The sequence below is a fragment of the Rhamphochromis sp. 'chilingali' genome (genome assembly GCF_963969265.1).
Source record: "Rhamphochromis sp. 'chilingali' genome assembly, chromosome: 22".
NCBI classification, from domain to species: Eukaryota; Metazoa; Chordata; class Actinopteri; order Cichliformes; family Cichlidae; genus Rhamphochromis; species Rhamphochromis sp. 'chilingali'.
The window spans coordinates 13635386-13655156 of NC_137950.1; the positions used below are offsets into that span (position 1 = coordinate 13635386).

Here is a 19771-nt window from a genome sequence, read left to right on the forward strand (position 1 = left end):
CTCCTTCAACCGTGACCCCATTCCATATTGACACACACTCACACACATACACAGGCCTCAGCAGCAGTAGTATTGAGGAGCAAGAGTGGAGAACTACCCTCCTCAGGCAGTGGCTGTTTGTCGCTAAATGAAGGCCAGCATTCTTTGGTTTCCTAGGGAGCTGGGTGCCTGCCAGTCCCCCGGCCACTGAGTGCCATTTTATTAAGAACAAAATGGAGCCCCTATGAAAGGAGCCCAGCACTGAGCCTGCATAGGTCTCACTGAGCTAAGCCTCGGCATAAACAAACACCACCTTAAAGAGACAGGCTTGCAGAAAATAAGGGACGGCAGGGCCCCTCAAGAGGCCCTCTAAGAGACAGAAACAGCTGTGGGAGTGGCAGAGGCCATTATTGATAACCAGGAATCCCCTTAGAGAGACAAGGTGAAGGGTGGAAGAACAGAAGAGGGCTATGGGAAAAAGCCTGTTAGGATTTGAGGGAACTCAATTGTTTTAGGAGAGTACCAGTGATTCAGTAAGTTTCAGTTCCAGAGAACATCCACACCTGCCAACCAAGAGCACTAATCTGGGGTAGCAGTAGGTACAGGCTCACCAGAACTGGTACAAGGGTCACAATTTGTTATTAAAAGCATAAATCCGTAAATCCAACCTGCCTTTTGTACCATTGCGACTGGTTTGTTGACACAAGGCATGTTCAATCCACGGGTTTCTGCTTTTGAAGCCAAGGAACTATTACCATGCATAAAAAAATAAAGAAATATAAACTGTTCTGTCAAACTACACAGAACCGAGGATCTTTTTTTGGGATCCCTGCACTGCTCCTCGCCCTCCCTTCAAATGATACACGACATATTTCACTTGTCGAGGAGATATTTGTTTAAGATTAGTACAGATGTATACGGGTCAATCCAAATATCCAATTCATCACGCAACCAGGAGGGGTCAGTAACAGAGTTTATATTCAGGCTCACTATCTATATATGTGTGTGTAAGTGAAGGTGAGAGTGTGTTTAAATGTGAGAGTGAGGGGAAAGCAGAACTTCCTTTCTGCAGTACGTGTGTGCAGATTTTTTTTCTTAGAAAAACAGCTGATATAATTCTTTGACTTTAAACCTGTGCATTACTGGTTACTGTAAACCATACCTTGCCACTTTTAAGAATCTTTTGTGCATCACATTAACACATTTCTGCGTTTTTGTTCTTGCCATTTCACACTGTTTTGCTCTCATTGTGAGTAAAATAAAATAGACTTTAACATAGAAACACTGAGTGCAAAGACTCACTGGTGCAGGGGTGGGTTAGGAGGTAAAACACACGTTTTCAACACTAAGGTCAGCAGCTCCAACTGCTGGTCCCAACCTTGGCAGGCAGCAACTTTTTGTGTGGTTTTTTTTGTCAACCGAACTTGACAACTCAATCTATCATCCTTCATTCTGAGACACAGTTTAAGGCAAACACTCGAGAAAAACTGATGCGATGTGATGACACGAGCCAAAACACAGAGTTCAAGGAGAACATTTCGAGAGGAGAATGTGAGACTGTGAGAGTTTAAGCTGCTTTATGGTTTTCTGCGTCGGTCCTGTGCACAGTATTGCAGACTGTGCTTTACATGTTGTAGCTGTGTACACTGAAAAAATTGAAAGATTTCTGGTTTGAAACTTTAGATTTCACTTTAACTAAAATTAAAAATGACTTGCTGCGGAAAACAATTTGTCCTTAAATAAAGCTGTACAAATCTGAGAAAGGCGATGGTGTCACGTCACTGTGTGACATCACTGACATCGCTCGCCATAACAGTGACGTTTACCCCACCTCTCACCCCAAGGCACTTGGTACCCCCCCCCCCCCCTCCCGTCCCTGAATTGGATAAGCGAAAGAAGTCGGAGGGATGGATGGACGGATGGATTCTTTCCCTTCACAGTGCACTCTGCTGTCACACCCTTTCCTGTTAAGGTGTATTTTCTTTAACCGATTCTTACCATTTTACCCACGCAGCGCACCTTTTATTGGAGAAATGAAAGCATTCTGTGCGAAATCCTTCATATCTAGCTAGCCAAATACACCAGGGGAAAAAATGTGATACAGTAAAGTTCACTGTGGTTCCCCAGCTGCACCAAGGCCGATCAGCAAGCACTCCAGCGGGTGGTGAAAGAAGCTGGCAGAATTATTGGAACAAGTCTGCCAGAGATCAGTAATATCTTCCCCACTCGCTGTCTGAGGAGGGTGCACAGTATCCTGCGGGACCAACATCACCCTGCGCACCACCTTTTCCATCTGCTGCCCTCAGGGAGAAGGTACAGGTCTATACAGGCCAGAACATCCAGACTGGCCAACAGCCTGTATCCACAGGCTGTGAGGCTCCTGAACTCTCTGCCCCCCTCTCACGGACAATAACCATATCCAACTTCTTAATAGCAATGAACTGGTCTGCATTGGTGCATCATATCTTTATTCTCTTCCCCCTCCTGCCCCCCCCCCCCCTTTCTTAAATAGATAACTATCATATCTGATATCATATCTCACAGTACAATAATATTGAATGGGTTGCATTGTTGTATTTTGTCATGTTTCTCAGGTCTTTGTCTGAATTTCTACGAACATTATTGCTAAGGATTGTCTTATTGCATTGGAGTCACACTGGGTTAAATATGTACACTTGGGTTTTAAGGGGTATTTATTATTTTCTTCTTTTTTTTTTTTTGGGTTGTATGGAAGCCCCAAACGCAATTTCATTGTTCTTGACAATGACAATAAATAAATAAATACTAAATACTAAATACTAATTTAGCTTGCCCACAGTTGCTGAGTATCTGCAAACCACTTTGCAACCCTCATGCACCCCAGTCCCTCAACAAGAAGAACTGTCCAGATGAATTCTATGTCTGTATTTTCCCAAACATTTTTTAATGCCACCAATGAATACCTACATACGCAAAAAGAAACGTGTTCCCAGGGATCTGCAGATCAGCGCTTCCCCTCCTGTTTCTCAATCACAGACACACGATAAAAACACACACACAAAGTATGATGGGACCAGAGCCAACATCTGTCTTTGATATTATTTAACCAACCGCTTATTGTGAGAGCCCACCAGCACCACGGATGGCGTCTAGAGCTGTGTGTGTGTGTGTGTGTGTGTTAATCTATGAATGCGCTCCGGTGTCCATTCAGACGCTTTGGCAGGCCCGGCGTCGTTTTGTTACATCGTTTAAGGGCCGAGCCGCACGCATGTGTGCGTACGCTGGTGCGTTTGCTCGGTATGTGTGTCGGCATTTCTGAGAATGTGACTGCATACCAGTGCGCAATGTGTGTTTCCACAGACATGTGAGAACAGTGTGAGTGTGTGCGGTGGCGATCCCCCTCCACAGTGAAAGCCGCAGCCTCAAACCACATCAGAGAGTGTGTGGGAGACAGAATGACAAGGCCAGGAACCAGCCAGCGTCTGCCTGAAGCCACACACAGGCACACACACACACACATACACTCGCACTTACACATCAACTTATTGACACATACTGTCCCTTACGCGCTCTATTTCGCCGCCTAACACACACACACACATGCACGCAAACACATTTAACACCAACCGTCATTAGACCACAAGTCCTAACCAGTGGTCACCGTTTAGGCCAAGGATGCAATAGAGGGAGATGTTTATGTTTGCATACTCATAGACGGGCATTAACAGAGCGGAGAGGAAAATAGGCCATCTACCGTAAATGTGTTTTTGTTTTCATCAGTGTGCGGGTTAAATAAAAATATCTGATTTACAGCCATCTCGCCGGGCAGAGAAATAAAAAGCAAAGACGCAATAAACAGGAAAAACAAACAGAACACAGATATGCATATTCTTACATGCGCATATTACGCAGGCAAAATATGCAGCCATTCATATTCATGAACACCCCGACAAGCACATACCAGCAGAAGACAGGCGTGCTATGATGGTACTCGCCTTCTTTTCCCTTTTTCTTTCTTTCTTTTTTTTTTTTACAAACACAAACACGTTGCCGTTGCCAGCCAAAGGCCATTCGTGCAATTTCTCACGCTGACACAAGCACACGCACACACATAGACACACACACACAGGGACAAAGATGTGGCGCAAGTGTAGGTCATCCATGGGTGAGTGAAAGCTAGAAGCGGTGTTTTTCCTTGCGGTGGACACACATCAATTTCAAGGAAATTGCTCGCCCCATTATTGGAAAGTGTTACCGGAATGTCAATTAAGGGGGAAGTTTTTAACCTCGCACCACACAAATAAACAGTGCGCCCCGCTCCCCCTTATTAAAGGCGGTGTCAGTGCAGACAGAGAGTCTGGACGGGGGCAGAGGGGAGGGAAGGAGGAGATGAAGGGAGCGAGGGAGGCCCAGAGAAAGGGAGACGAGGAGACAGGAGATTTTTTTTTGGTGCTCTCAAAGAAATGCTTTTGGCCCCGCTTTTGTGCCGGAGGGCCCTAGACCCTGAGAACCACTCAAAACCTGGGTTCTGGCCCTGGCTCAGGCCCACTTAAGGTTGACCTCATCAGGCAGGGATCAGCTTGACAGGTGGTTGGCTCTCGGTAGGTGCAACAGCGGGAGACCAATAAAAAGGAGGGGTCAAGGCGAGGAAAGAGCAGGTCACAGAGACACAGATGGAAAAGAGAGTCAGAGGGGAAGAAGGCAAAACTAAGACAAGTGTGGTATAAGTGATAGGTGCGGAAAAGGAGCGACAGAGGGAAGAAGACCGATGTCAGTTATTAAGGAGGTCAGATGAGATGGAATATGCAAAGGAGGAGCGGGGGGAGGGGTGGAGGTGAAGGGGTAGTTTGTTTTGTGCAGGATTACTTGAAAAATACAGTGGGCACAGTGCAAATAAACATTGCAGGGGGAAGAGGAAGACACAGGCAAAATTGTTGCAAACACATACAGAAAATTAGCTGACCATTAAAAACAACTTCAAACAAGACATTCAAAAGCAGCAAGAGAGCCAATACGACCATACTGAGAGTCAGGCTGGAGTAGATGTGGTAGATTACCTTATAGGGTCAGGCAATTAGGCGATTATAACAGCTACGAGCGGCTGGTTGGGTCCACAGCCAGTTGTTGTGTCCACTGGGATTCTTTTTAACTTGTAAAGTGCAATCGCTGATCAGGACTCGAGGTCGTACCACCTTTTTTTTTATCTTTTTGAGTTTAATTACGAGAGCTGGAGAGCTGTACACTGACACTGACAGAGGAATGTGTGACGGCAGGCGCTGTATGGTGAAAGGTTTCTTGCAGAGCAACGAACCAGTTTAGAAGTTTGTGTGTTTGACAAATTTCTGAGCTGATTAGGTATCTTGATGCATGTCATCCTCGCCCATGCATATGCATACATATATGTTAGTTCCTGTAGGGGCTGTCAGGCATCCTTCATGTGTTTGCTTTATTTAAGTCTGTCCATTCTCCCCCTATAACAAAACACTAGTGCGAACACTAGTTTTTCACAACGGCCAGCTAGAAAACACAAGACAGCCCTATGACCTGTGTATAGGAAAGATAGATCGACACAGCAGCAAATCTCTTATACGCTGATTTCATGGTCCTCACATGACCTGCTCAAACAGTACCCAAATAGTACAGGCTCTTAATGCCCAAAGCATATGAAGAGTACTGACTGACTTTTGAGAATAATCTAGAAAGACAAGGCAGAGACCCGGTCGACATCAAAACAGGTATCCTCGATTGATGCTTTACTGAACAAAGCCTCCAAAGCTGGGTGGAGTGCGCTCAGATGGCTCCAGGGGGTCTAAGTCTGCAAGCTCGCAGGCATGTGAAATGCCTTTACACAGCCAGTGTGTGGGCCTCTGTTTGGAAAAGGGTTTGCCAAGAGCCCCATCACCATAACAGATGAACAGCTGCTGAGAGGCTTTTCCATATAGCCCTGTGAGAACACACGCCGCCCCCCCCCAAAAAAAAAAAACCTGATGCAATTTCTCTTCTCGCTCTGAATGGAAAAGGTATTGAACGAGAGGGCACGACTGCAGAACTACTCGTATCCTGCAGTAATAATAAACAACTTGGGTGGGAGCGGGCATAATCTCTTGAATTATGTTTTACCATCCAGTAAGCACGGCTACACGTTCGGGGAGTCAGAAAATGTTTAAATGTCAAGCTGAGTGAGGGGGAAATCCAAAAAACTTCCCAGAGCGCAGTGTCCATGGTTATAATATTTTACACAACGTAAGCATGGAAGTGTTAGAATAAAAATATACAGAGCATACAGTATTTAATGCTGTGCATGGTAGGCTAAGGGGGATTTTAAGGGGAAAATCTCTCAGTGTAAAATGTTTAAGGAGAACATAATCAAGTGGTAGTAAGTCGGGAGGTGTTCAAGACCACACCCCATTCCCTGCATCCAGGTCATTGATACCTACTGGCAACTGGAGAGTCAGGCCACAGGTTAACCTGATGCAGAGTTAAAGGCTGGGCAACATCACGCCACCATCCTGCTGTAGGGCTGCGGGAGGTTGGGGATTAAGGAAAGACACAAACTTCAGTGTCTGTTTCTGCAGCGGTGAAGGCCGGGGAAAACAGAACAAGAGATTTCAAATCTGGTAAGCACAATGCCTAAAATACAGCCAGTGGTTAGGATGTTTGATAGCTTAGAGGGTTTAAATAGGCGCATGGGAGAAAGGAAGGGAAAAAAATGGGGGGGGGGGGGGGGGGGGGGAACAAAGGAGATTATCATACATCATCATTAGTGAACTACAGACTCCACAGTAATCCGCTGCAAGAGCTCCGATGTCAATAAGGAACCGAAATCCCGGGTCTGAGTGCAAAAAGAACCAAAGAGAGATGGAGATGGGGATGAGAGAGGTTCTTTACACAGGTATTTCACCAAAAAGAAGTCCGGCATATTCAAATAACAGGATGTTTTTTGCTTATGTTTGTAGGTAAAACAGCCATACTGTGGTTCTGATCTTTGGCCATGCTCAAGTGCATGAAAGTGGATGGAAAGAGCAACAGTTGATGCTGTAAAGAGGAGGGTATGCCTGAAAATGGGGATGAATTATATGTGTAGACGTGAGTGTGCACGGGCATCTGAGTAATAGCGTATGAGTGTGTACCAAAATAAAAAGCCAAGTGTAACCAAGCAGACTACGAATGTTCCAGACTCCAGCCACTAATGCAGGTAATTAAAAATGATGTGTTGAAATCAGTTTGCATTAAGAGACACTCCACAAAACCCATTTTGCTGCGGCTGCCGTTGTTTGTTTGCAGTCATTAATCGTTTTACTGCTTTAACCCGTCCCACATCTGCATTGCGGGGGAGAGTGACAGGAAAGACGGAGGGTGAGAGAGGCTCGCAGTGCAAGCACAAGCTCATGAGCCAGACAGTCGCTTTGTGGGGCTCGGCTCGGTGAGACACCGGTAAGCGCCCCTGATTGTCAAATCGGCGCTCAGCGCGGGAATGCTGAGCACACAAAAACAGCACTGTTTCATTGACACAAAGTGGCCAAGAGCTTGGCTTCTCCTTCCCCCTTTCTGCCTGCTGCTGTGCATTCCAATAAAAGTCTCCATAGATAATGAATGCTAGTAGACTGTCCGCAGCCAAAGCTTGGCTCCGATGGCAGTCCACTGTGGTGTCTGTGTGTTAGTCATCTCAGGATGAATGAGTCACCAGAGAGAAACCTCAAGCACCACCCAGGTAACAGTTCAGTCACACAGGCAGTGAACACAGCAGCGAGATGAAGGAGAGACAGCCTGTCAGGCAGGAACTCTATTCTGTGGGATCGTGATGCCACCTTGTGGTCTCCAGAAGAATGAACACAGAAGGCAGACGCACAGAGACACAAACATTGGGGAATGTTATCAATGAGACTAGTATTAAATAGAGCAGTGTGCAAAAACTGTTGAGCTACACCTTGTTTCTGTATATTCTGCAAGGAAAATGGGAAATAGGTGCACTGATTTATTAAAACGTGCAAATTTACACTGTATGCACACAGTATATAAGGCAAAAATAATTCAAACATGCTTGAACATCAATATTTGGTATGACCACCTTTATTATTACAGAGCCTAAAATCTCTTATGTAACTTTTTTTGTCATTTCTTTAAGTAGTCTTCAGGAATAGGTCTCCAGGCTTCTTGAAGGACATTCAAAGCTCTTGTTTGAATGTCGACTGGCTTTTGTTTTGTTCTCTGTCAAGATGATCCCACACTGCTTCAGTAAGGTGTGCGTCCAGGCTCTGGGGAGGCCAATCCATGACTGACAGTGCTACATTGTGTGTTTGGGATCATTGTCGTGCTGAAAAATGACACCAGTGCCAATCAGATGCTTTCCAGACCGTATTCCATGGTGAATCAAATCTAATGACACTTTTCTGTGTTCATAATTCCATCGATTTTGAGAGGATTCCCAAAATCACAGACCCCAAACCATGACAGAGCCTCCTTACACACAGCTATAGATGCTCACTGTTATACCTCTCTCCTCACATACCTCTGTACATACTGAGGATATGTAATTTGGCATACGTGGGGGACACACACAGTGTTTTCGGATCACTCTATGGCAATCCCTTTGTTGGTGTAAAAATGACTGTTTTATGCCTGTTAAGCTGTAATATCGTTGGCATTTTTCCTAGGGTTTCCCAGCAACAAAGTTCCTAAAGATATCATTTTAAATTGTTTCTTTGATAAGTTGTCTGTCATGTGCAGACACGGCACTGATCCTTGAGTTAGGTGGGTTTTTTATGTTTGAATGAGGTCAGATGTTGAGTTGCTTCAAAAAGTTTTCAAAAATCATTGTCAGGTAAAAGCTTCAGAAAGTCTGGAGGACTATTGATCAAGATCGCTGAAACAGACTGACTGGTTTCTTGGAAGCAAAATATAAAGACATGATGGGTGGCTTTATATTTGACGGTACGACACCCCTGGTACTCCAGTGTGCACTTAATGATTTGAGTAAAATATATTTTTGTAGTAAGATGTAGTAACCTTGAGCTGAGTAGATAGAGAGTCAGTCAGAATGAGAGAAAACAGCAAAGGACTGGAGATCCTTTAAATAATCTTTAAAGAGACAAGACAAGCTCTCGTGTGCTTTACAGCTAGTTGATACAAGATAAACTTGAAGAGAGCACCAAAGACCGGAGAATAAGATGAAAGGGCATCTCATGATAGATCTTACAGTGATCTCAAAGTGAAAGAAAAGTGAAGGTGTTTTCACCCAGCACTTCATCTTTTCGTGCCCTCATCGTTATACAGCTGGTTGAGTTTTCATATTGGCAATTTGGGATCAAGAGCAGGCTAATCTTGAAGAAAAATCCTCACTGCACCAGAATCTCTGATCAAAGACAGCAGAGTATGAAATCGTGGCCTAAACCACGATAACAGAACTAAGCCTGCAAAATGTGATGAAAAACCTCCCAACAAGCAAACACGACAAACCATTCTGGATGCGCAGAAGCTGGATTATCTAACGTATATGTAACAATAATTACTGGTGCACATAGAGCTGCAGTTTGCTATAGAGGCAGGCATAAAAAAATTGTTCAGCCATTTGGCAATCATTTTTCAGGGGGTGATTTACCAAGTTACAAGTTCCTGGGGTCCAAATTAAAACTATACATCAAGACAGTTTAAAACAGTATTAACATTACTCGGGACAACAATGACGATCAGCACTGAGTTAAGTTCCACAGGTGCTGCTTTAGTGAACCTGTGTGATTTTATCTGTTTATCAGAGGGCCCGACCTCTGCACACAGCAGTTTATAATAATTGTTTATGAATATTAGAGCAAAACAGGGCAAAAAAAGAAAAATGAGAATTAGCTCCCATAACCACTTCTTCCTCTGCCTCCATGTTGGCCACACCGTCAGACTAATTACCCCAGTAATCACTGTGTTAACATTATAAAGGGCCTTGAGGCTGCACTCCTCTATCCTATTTCAACTGAAGTTAGTCAGCCAGAGGAAATTATGAAGCTCTCAAAGTGCTGCTGCTGTCCTTTTTAACTCCGTCATCTCTGGCTTTAGGTGATGTTGGCACAGTGAATACAAAAATATGACATTATTGCAATCATGCTCACAACATGACTTCCCAGGCTGAGACCCTTACCTACTTTTGTACTGGGTTTTACCCATTACCAGTGATCTATCATTGTGAAATGCCTGGCCCATGCCTAAACCAATGTTCAGAAAACAATTTTGTCAGTGTCTGAAGCCTAATCTGGGGTTTTTATTTTGTTTTTGCTGTTATTTATTCCTCCTTTTGTGCCAGAGAACAAAGAAATCTCATCCTACATATTTATGAATCTGGATCCCAGATATAAAGACAGCAAAACAGACGGGACACGGATAAACATTGGCCTCTGCCACCGGTGAATGCCAGCTTGTTTGCCAACAGGCCAGTGGCAATTAACAAGGTGATTACACACTGCTCTATGAATTAACAATTAACAAAGCTGAGTATCTATGTTATCCTGGCAACTTCATGTGGTACCAGAACATGAAAAAATCCCATGCAGACAATTTGTCGAATCATTACCATAATGATTCGACAAATCGTCTGCATGATTTGTTTTCTTCAATGTGACCTTGAAGAAAACGGTGATGCACTGATTTCTTCAAGGTCACATCTTACCTCTTGTTTAACTCTGGCCTATCATAACGCTGCTGATTTTTCTCATATATAGCGATGGATTCTCTTAAAGTAGCTCTTAAATCTAAGCTAAACAGCAGGTACACAACTCTGGCCCCACCTGCTGTTCAAACCTTCTGTTTGCACAGGGCAGCAAATCAGAAAAAAGTTGCCCAAAACGGAGGGTGGCTTTAATCTAGAGGCCCTTGTTTCACACAGAAATGTGGGGGGTACATCAATGCCCAGTCAGAAAAACAATGACCCATGAATAATGCAAAGCTGCTTTAACAGAGTCCAAAGAATACAAATAAGGAGCTGGAAATGAGCAGAACTGGTCCACTTTAAGCGCTGAAAGCCTGACTGATAAAACACTTTATGTAATAAAGTAAAAACAATAAAGAATCAATTAAGGCTTGAAGAATAAAAGCTGTGAGCTCTGAGGCTGAGTAGCCACAAACAGACAAACAAAAACACACAGTGTTGCCCTTCAGCCTCCTAGCAGACGCTTCTGTGCTATGAATTTGAATTTGAGGTGACAACTTTCTTAAGTTAGATTTTCAGAAACCTTGCCCTAACCCTACCTGCACGTATGGTATGAATTTGAAAATCCTACCTCACTTGCTTCTCAAGTTCTTGTGTTCAAAAACGTGGGTTTTTAGGCCGCCGCCTGCCTGCCCACAAACCTAGCAGGTGGACAACAACATCAGCCTTTTTTACAGCTGAGGGGTAAACACTCTAGGTAGTTATTAAAACAAAACTAGCCCTAAAATAAAGTCAATTCTGGGATTCTCAGGAAATTGTTACCAACAATAGGTGCTCATTCTTGCCCTCTAGTGGACAAGAATCCCACAGACCTACGTCGAATCAGTAATGAGAAAAAAAATGCGTTTGCTGGATTTACGGCTAACAAAAGCATCCAGTGTGATCTATTTTGAGATCACTGAGGTACACAAGCCATCTTAGGATACATCAGATGGTGGCTTAGCAATGAAAACAAATGGAAAGCTCCATGAGCCACGTGAAAAGAACACAGTCCATCCAAACAGGGTTTTATCTTTTTTGTCTGTAGCGTAAATTTGTCTCAGACAGATGGGGAATAAACTAAACGGCTGTCGAGCACGGAGAGTTTCAAACTGTGAAGATGCTTCTGTCCTCGCTTGCTAATTCCAAACACAACTAGGAAGGCTCATTCTTATTATGAACACAATATATTCTGTGTTCTCGGATTCACCAATCACCACAAGTGTTTTGTGAGCAGACGGTCAGTCAGGGTATACACCAAGAGTAGAATAAATGTAAATCAGCTGCTTCGTAGACCCCCCGCACTCACCACCTCAGCTCAATGCTTTTCGTTCGAGGTGTAAACAGGCTGACTTACAAATAGATAAAGTGGCGAAGCAGACGTCACAGAAACACTTGTGGTCTTTATCTAAGCCTCGCCAGTGGCCTTTAAATGTCTGATTTTTCAGAGTATTTCTCATGTGTGTTAAGTGTGTTTTTATGAGCTATTATGTGCGAGCACACTCTGTGCCCGTTTCCTGATAACATAAAAGAGCTTAGCCGCAGGCGGCGATATCAAGTTTCTCAAACCAATCCAGGCGACCCAGAGCCTTTGACCAAAGCAGCATGCTGAATATAATTCGCCTTATTCAACAGTCTAGATACCACTGAGATTCCTGCCAGTACAGTATCAGGACTCCTGCCACCATGCGAGGAGCACATCCACGTACGTGATTTGGTTGAAATCTCTCTTGTGGTGTTTCCTGTGGGTTTCCGGTGAATATGGAAATGATGAAAAACAATTATTTGCGTTCCCTGTGCTTTTTTTGTGTGTGTAATTTTTAATATATTGCTTTAATAGAGAATCTATGTGAGTCACCAGAGGATGTGTCAGACCAAAGTGCAGCGAATACGCACGAACATCCCATTATGTAGTTACAGCCATTCAAACAACAGAAATGATACGATCTGTACTTTGATTATGTGGTTAGTCAGCCTCTTAGCTTGCTGTCAGTAGGCTTTGAGTGCATTTGCACGTCAGCCACACATTTAAATAAATAAAGGACACACAGGCACATACATGCATACATATTTACACTGCATAGGCAGCATGTCAAGAGATGAAATTACAGCAGATAGAAACAATAACTGTTGAAAGGCACACTGCTGTCAGTGGAGAAAATGATCCTTCCTGCAAATACAATTTGCAATCCCTTTGTAATATTACAGTAATATTACTCTTGTACACTGCAAACAGTCCAACTACATCATCTGTGGTTTGCATATGGCTTAAACAGGCTTAAAATGTGTTTTTCTACACAAAACCACAAAAACTGTGCAGCTGTTACCTAATGTACACAGCCTTATGTACTGACATAAGGTAAAAAAAATTCAATTTTTCTAACAGGCTTGAAAGTCAAGGCTGTTTTACCTCTTTCATGACCTCCTACAAACATTTTGACCCATCACTCCATAAGACCTGAGTTTCATCCCAGTTCTTGTGTAATTTTGCGTACCTCCGCCTTTTCTCCCTCTTGACAGCCACTCTTCCACTGAGAACATTTCTGATGACGCTTCAGGGCAACAGCTAATAGCTCTTTGGCAAACACCTATTGAGTGCTAACATACTATTTTATACCTCTCTTACTGTGGTATTTTTCATAAATTCAGTTAATGAAATGGGAAAAAATCTTGTGTTTTGCAACAAGTTTCTTAATACATAATACTCATATACTCATATTTGCAAATTATGGTAGACTGAATCATTCATCACTGTAAAGTCAGATTACTCATGATTTAGCTGGTCACTCTCCCCCGGGCTCTCTCAGCAGAGTGTCTGCAAAGAAAGTGGAGAGAGCTGCATCTGTGCAGCTTTGCTCCTCCAACTTTGCCACATAGCATGCTGTAAGAAAGGTGACAGCTAACTGAGGGCGTTATACAACTGTGGGAAACTCTGGATTTTATATATGCAGAACTGCAGAGTTTCTTGACTGTGTAGCTCAACAAGTAAAAGTTGACAAAAGTGCGAGGTGTTTTCGGTATCCCGGTGAGCGAGACACATTTTCACTCACAAGTGTACAGCTTGTAACAATATAAAGAAAGGTCAATAAGGGTCGTAAAAGCCACGAGCTGCTTCTGTTCTGGGTAGAGCACGTGATTAGTGGTGTTTCAGTCTAAAATACAAAACAGCTTTACCGTGACAGTTGTTGCTGAACAGATAGCACTGCCTGTTGACCTGAAGACCCTGAAGATAGGCCCTCACAGAGTGTGACAGTTTAAAGGGAGATGGCATTGATATCGTTACAACAGGTAATTAACTCGGACCATAATGTAGAGTTTGGCAGCCTTACAAACACGGGTTACTTTCTCTCCTTCTGTTCTCTTACTCCTACCTGAAAAGCTTTAGTCTTTTCTTTTTTGTTACAATAATTACAATTCCATATTTAGTCCAAAGAATGAAAAACACTGAAACATTTTTCCTTTAAACACCTAATCCGCCTCCATTAGTATCTCCGAAAGATACTGTAGATTACTTCTAACATGCGTGCCAGCAGGCAGGCCTTCTGCAGTGTGGGCCGACTTGCGCTAATATTAAGGCATTGTTTCTCTGCTGTGTCACAGTCAACCTCCATAGCACAACACTAAATACTGCAGCACAACAGTTGTTTGCATGAGGCAGCAGGCTGAGGCGTAGTTGTTTTTGTCACGGCAATTTTCGCGTCGCTCTGGAGAGCATACAAGTGTTGAGCAACAACACGGCTCTGAATGTTTTATCTGTGTATCCGCAAACGAAAAAGAAAAGACTGAGTGATACAGAGAGAAGACAACATATTTAAAGCAGGTATGATGCAGTAGTAAAGTACATTTGACATTTCCTCAATTACAGTGTACTAGAAGACAATACAATGTGAACTCTCACCCCAAAACACCCGCGGCAGGTCATCAGATCCAGTGCTGTTCCCATTTCTAGTAAAGATGGCCAACTGTTTAAATGTGATGGAAGTTAATAAAATGAACTTCTTCCCTTCTATTTTCAGCCCGACTATTGTGACCACGAACTGATCTGACACCAAACTGTTGATTGGCTCAAGTGTATGAAAGGAAAATAAAAAATGGCTAATCCCATTTAAAGTTCAGTTAAGTATATTCTTGTGATCCACATCCAGCAGTATGCCAGAGAAAAAACACCCCACACACACCTTAAATTCTCCCACTGAGCTATCCACTAACCTGTCCTGGTCTCCTGTTGCGCCTGTGACACCCGAGAATCAATTACAACGCTTCAGCTGGTAATGAGGTCTCCAATTACCTGATCCACAGGCTAACGGACAATATACAGGTCTTTAATCTTTCATGCGCCTTCAACAAGCCCGCTGCACTCGTCTGGCAGCATTTCCCCCCAAAGATCTGACGCAACCAACACTGTTACATGCAGCTTACGGAATTAAGCTCAAATCAAAACATCATTTTAAGCAGCAAGTGGGGTAATTATACTTTACTAATTACCGTAGATAAAATGAAAAGGACCAGGGACCAGTAATTTTGGAAGCTTGAAATTAGCCAGCAGCTTTGGGTTTCCTAAGCTGACCACTTGATGGATGTCATTTTAATTGCCAAAGCTCCAAAACTGGAGTAGCTACAGTCCTCCCTATATATATATATAAAATAGACTTTATTTATTTTTACCTATTGTTTCAACTTTAACAGAATAAACTTGAGTATATATGCAAGACTAAAGTAAAATAGGTAGCATGTCAGCTAAATTCATTGTGTTTTTTGCGGTATTGTTTCCATTTTTTAGCTGCACTGTGGTGCAGTAGTTAGCACTGTTGCCCCTTTCTGTTTACATTTTGCATGTTCTCTGCAAGTGCTTGGCTTCTTCCAAAACTCATGCAATTAAAGGGGTTAGGTTAATTCTTAATTGCCTATAGGTGTGAATGTGAGTGTGAATAGTTGTCTGTCTCCCTGTGTTGGACCTGTGACAGACTGGTGACCTGTCCAGGGCGTACCTCGCGTCTCACCCTAAAGTAGCTGGGTTAGGCCCCAGCCCGCCTGTGACCCTGAATCGGATAAGCAGAAGAGAACGGATGGATGGATGGATGGATGGATGGATGGATGGATTTTGCACCATTTTGCACCTTATGCTGTATTCTCAGGACTGTCAGCCCTAGATTTTTTCCTTGCACTCTCCTCTTTATCAGCTTTGATCACCATAGTTTCTCTTGCTCATTATCTTTCATGTATCAGGACAACAAAGCTTTAAAGCGATAACTTGTTTTTTGGGGGTTGTTTTTATCATCACATGTTAACAGTCGCCTTCCCTCAGGGTGACGAGCAGGATTTATTTGGTAAAGTTGAAAATAGCCACAGAGTCACAAGCACACAGCTGTATAAATTAATTAAAGATAAGGAAAGAGCGAGTGGGACGAGCTGTCTTCATTTGGGAGCTGCTGTGAATGTCTGCATGAAGCTGCACTCACAGCAAGTGAGAAAACTTAAGTCATGCTCTGCCGAACGGCCATATGTTCTGTGGCCGGAAAAACCTTTAATCCTAAGTGCCTATTTAAATGAGCCGGCTTTGAGATGTGTGAAAAAAGGGGATGAAGGAAACAACGCCATGATGATACAGGATTTAGCTGGACACGGCTGGGTGGGACCGAATCAAATAACAGGAAGTGAAGGAATCAAACTTACAAACTTCCTCTTTAGCTTTCCCTTCCCACGGTTCTGTTTGCCCTCGACCGCAGTCACTGCGCCAAAGTCGGAGCCCATGTCTAGGTGCTCATCGGCTGACATGCTCTTGCGCAGGTAAGCAGCCCGCGCCCGGAAATGGGAGAACGGCGACTGGGAGCGTGGACGGGCCTCGGTGCAGCCGCTAGTCTCATTGTCACCTTCCATGTCATCCTCCAAACGCCAAAGCTCCCCTGGATGAAAACAAAAAGACAAATTGAAAGACAAATTGTCTTTAATTTGTCTTAACTGAAGACAAATAAAGACATCACAGTGGCATTACATGAAGGCAACAATAAGAAGAAAGGAGAAGAAGGGAGAAAAAAGACAGGAGAATAAATGAGAGCAGGACCGACTGGACCGTGCGCAATTACTGGAAACTCACTCTACAAATTCTGAGCTATCATCCCTGATTGCTTCCATAAAACATTTCCAGAAAGTAATTTAGCTTCCTTTATAGGTAAAATACTTTATAACCGCAGCATTATTCTCACCATGCCTCCTGAACAGCGTGATTATGATTTCATATGCTGGACAGAGAGGGCGTTTTTCTCCAAAGCGCTGACATGATGTCTGAGTTCTCACAGTCACACCACAGAGATGGATGAGTGCTGTCAGAAACTGCCTCAGCTCCACTAATCAGAGACAACTTCCATCGCTCTGCATTTGACGGACGTCTTGTCGCATCCCGTCTGCGGCATCTGACCAACGGCATTCAAAAAAAACACGCAGCCATATGCTGAGTAAGCAAAATCAGCCGTCTTCATCAAGGTATTAACAACGACAGCAGTGAAACGTGCTCATGATTCAAATATCATCTCAAATTATAGTAGGAAAATGAGCACACAGTGTACTTCCCAGCCCCCAATGAATCACTGTATAAGGTTAAGAAGGTCAAAGTCGCAGACATTTCTCTGCTGTAAATACTTTTATTAAAACATCAGATAATTGAGTGCAGTCAGGACCACTGGAGTCAAAACCAGAAAAATATATAAAAACTGGTATTTATATGTTTTTCAGTCTATTTGGCTGTAATGCATTTATATGGCTCTGTTCTGGAGAGCCTCCCCGCTCTTCCAAGTGCACCTCTCCTCACATCCATGTGCATATGTGGAAAGCTGGAAAGGTGCAGAGAGCAGCAACAAGAGCCCATCAGAGAACCAAACAGGTATTAATGACGACAGACATGACAGAGCAGAGAGGCTGCAGTGCAAAAACTCCCTTTTTCAGACAGGAGCATTCCTAAATCTGTTTATGTGATATCGTTACCTCATATTACACCATTTCACTCTTTAGTTGGGTCTCTTTAATGCAAATTTTAGTGATTTTCTTTACTGCAGGATTGTGTCGTATGATTGCATTTGGTTTTTACTGTTTCTTTTATTATTTATGTGGATAATTTCTTGAGAGCCTGTCTGTAAACCAAAAGTTTATCAGCAGGGACGATAAATAAAGAAATGAGAAATGAGGTGGAAAGCCACTAAAATCTTTTATATAGGCTTTCCTGTCAGGTTCATTAAGTTACAGTCCAGTATATTTATTTTAAAGAAAAATATATTAGTTATATGCATTAAATGGGCTACATTTATATTCACACTTTATTAGGTACACCTTACTAATACCAGGCTGGATCTCCTCTTGTCTTCAGAACTGCTGTCAACAAGATGCTGGAAACATCCTTTTTAATTGGCTCCTTGGGGATAAAGTGTTTTTGAATTTGAATGTCCTCAGACATGATGGCATCACACAGTTGCTGCAGATTTGTTAAATGCACTTCCACAATGGGAATCTCCTGTTCCTCCACATCCCAAAGGTGCTCAACTGGATTGAGATTTGGTGGATGTGGAGGTCATTTGAGTACAGTCAACTCAGCAGAAGTCCACACCAGGTGGTCTTCCACTGCTATACACCATCTGCTTCGAGCTTTAATGCATTGTGAATTCAGAGATGCTCTTCTGCATACCTTGGTTGTAAGTAGTAGGAATCTTTTCAGTTTCTATTGCCTACCTATAAGCTTGACAAAATCTGGTCATTCTCCCCTGACCTCTGGCACCAGTAAGGCATTTTCGAACTGCCTCTCACTGGATATTTTCTCTCTTGTGTGTTGTGTGGGAAACTCCCAGCAAATACTCAAACCAGCACCAATAACCATGCCATGTTACAAGTCACCCAAATCCGCTTTCTTCTCCGTTTAGATGACGTTTGAACCTTAACAAGTCGCCTTGACCATGTCTACATGCCAAATTGCACCGAGCTGCTTGGCTGATTAGTTATTTGCATTAATAAGCAGTTGAACTGATCCACTGAACATTTCTTATTGGTTACACAAATTTATGTAGCACTTAACTGTATAGATACAGTGGCTCCAGTGCAGTGGTTTTTACATTTGCATAACAATTGAAAGATCCCCAGTTTAATCCTGGGAGGATCAAAGAAGAGCACACTGCTTGGACACATGTGGAGATACCTGCTGTGGTGACAGCTTGTGATTAAGCGAGGAGCTGAAAAGTCATTTTTGTGTTATTTATTTATTTTTATTTTTTGGTACACACATAGCTCTTTTTCCCCTCACGCCCTGGGGCTCAAACCTCTGGAGGCACCCCGCTCTACCTCCCGAGCCACAGCTGCTGTGATTCATTATTCATTATATCCATTATTAAAAGAGTAAAACTGCAGCTCTTTTGGCAGTGAGTGTTTTGTGTGAGCTTATGAATGATCTCCAGAGTGTGAAATATAACCTGTGTATCAGTTCCACAGTCTGAGCCGCAGCCAAAGCCGGGCCAAATAATAAAAGCAACAAAATGACTGAGCCTGATCCCTAATACAGGATGTTGCTTAAATCCACAAACCGAATGCAGCTGGATTATTAAACAACTTGGATTTTTAGAAAAAAGTTGTCTGCATACCGAGACATAAACAGAGGTAGAGAGAGAAAGAAAGAGGGAGGCAGCATCATGGTCGATGACAGTGGTCGCTAGGCAACAAGCAGCCACGTGAGACCAAACTCTCTCTCAATTTGATATTTTCAGCAGAGCAGGAGCCGTGGAAGAAAAAAAATAGGCAGAGAGACAGACACCAACACGCCATCAGACCCAGATAATTAGTCTAGATGTAAAAGGACATAAGATGGAAGCACTTGGACTAAATCAACCAATCACTGACAGAGAGCTGAGTTATTAGACGTAGTAAAGGGGAAGATTTATCAGATCAGAGCAGCGAGGGCTCGGGATTCACTCGATGCTACTCGGCCAAAGTGGGTTAGTGATGACATTCACATAGTTCAAACTGCAGCCAAAATAGGACAGAGAAATGTAACGAGAGGGAGGAAAAGGGAAGCAGGGATACTGGAAGTCTCTTTCAGAGACAATGGATTCACTTCTGCCATGTTCACTTTATTCACTTTAGTCATGAATTTTAACAAATAAGCTCTCTTAT

At 43.1% G+C, this 19771-nt stretch overlaps 1 protein-coding gene across 2 annotated transcripts in view; it reads right to left on the reverse strand.

The window, feature by feature from the left end:
• Positions 1-19771, reverse strand: part of ankfn1b (ankyrin repeat and fibronectin type III domain containing 1b) — a 162750-nt gene that overhangs the window by 94224 nt on the left and 48755 nt on the right. The window contains exons 2-3 of one of the 2 annotated variants that reach the window (XM_080873813.1): positions 16831-17037; positions 16301-16530 (exon numbers count right to left, since the gene is read on the reverse strand). In XM_080873813.1, coding sequence (XP_080729939.1) covers positions 16301-16504 — 204 coding nt within the window. In that variant the 5' untranslated portion in view covers positions 16505-16530; positions 16831-17037. The remainder of the gene's footprint in view (positions 1-16300; positions 16531-16830; positions 17038-19771) is intronic. The other variant, XM_080873812.1, reaches the window with a different exon arrangement.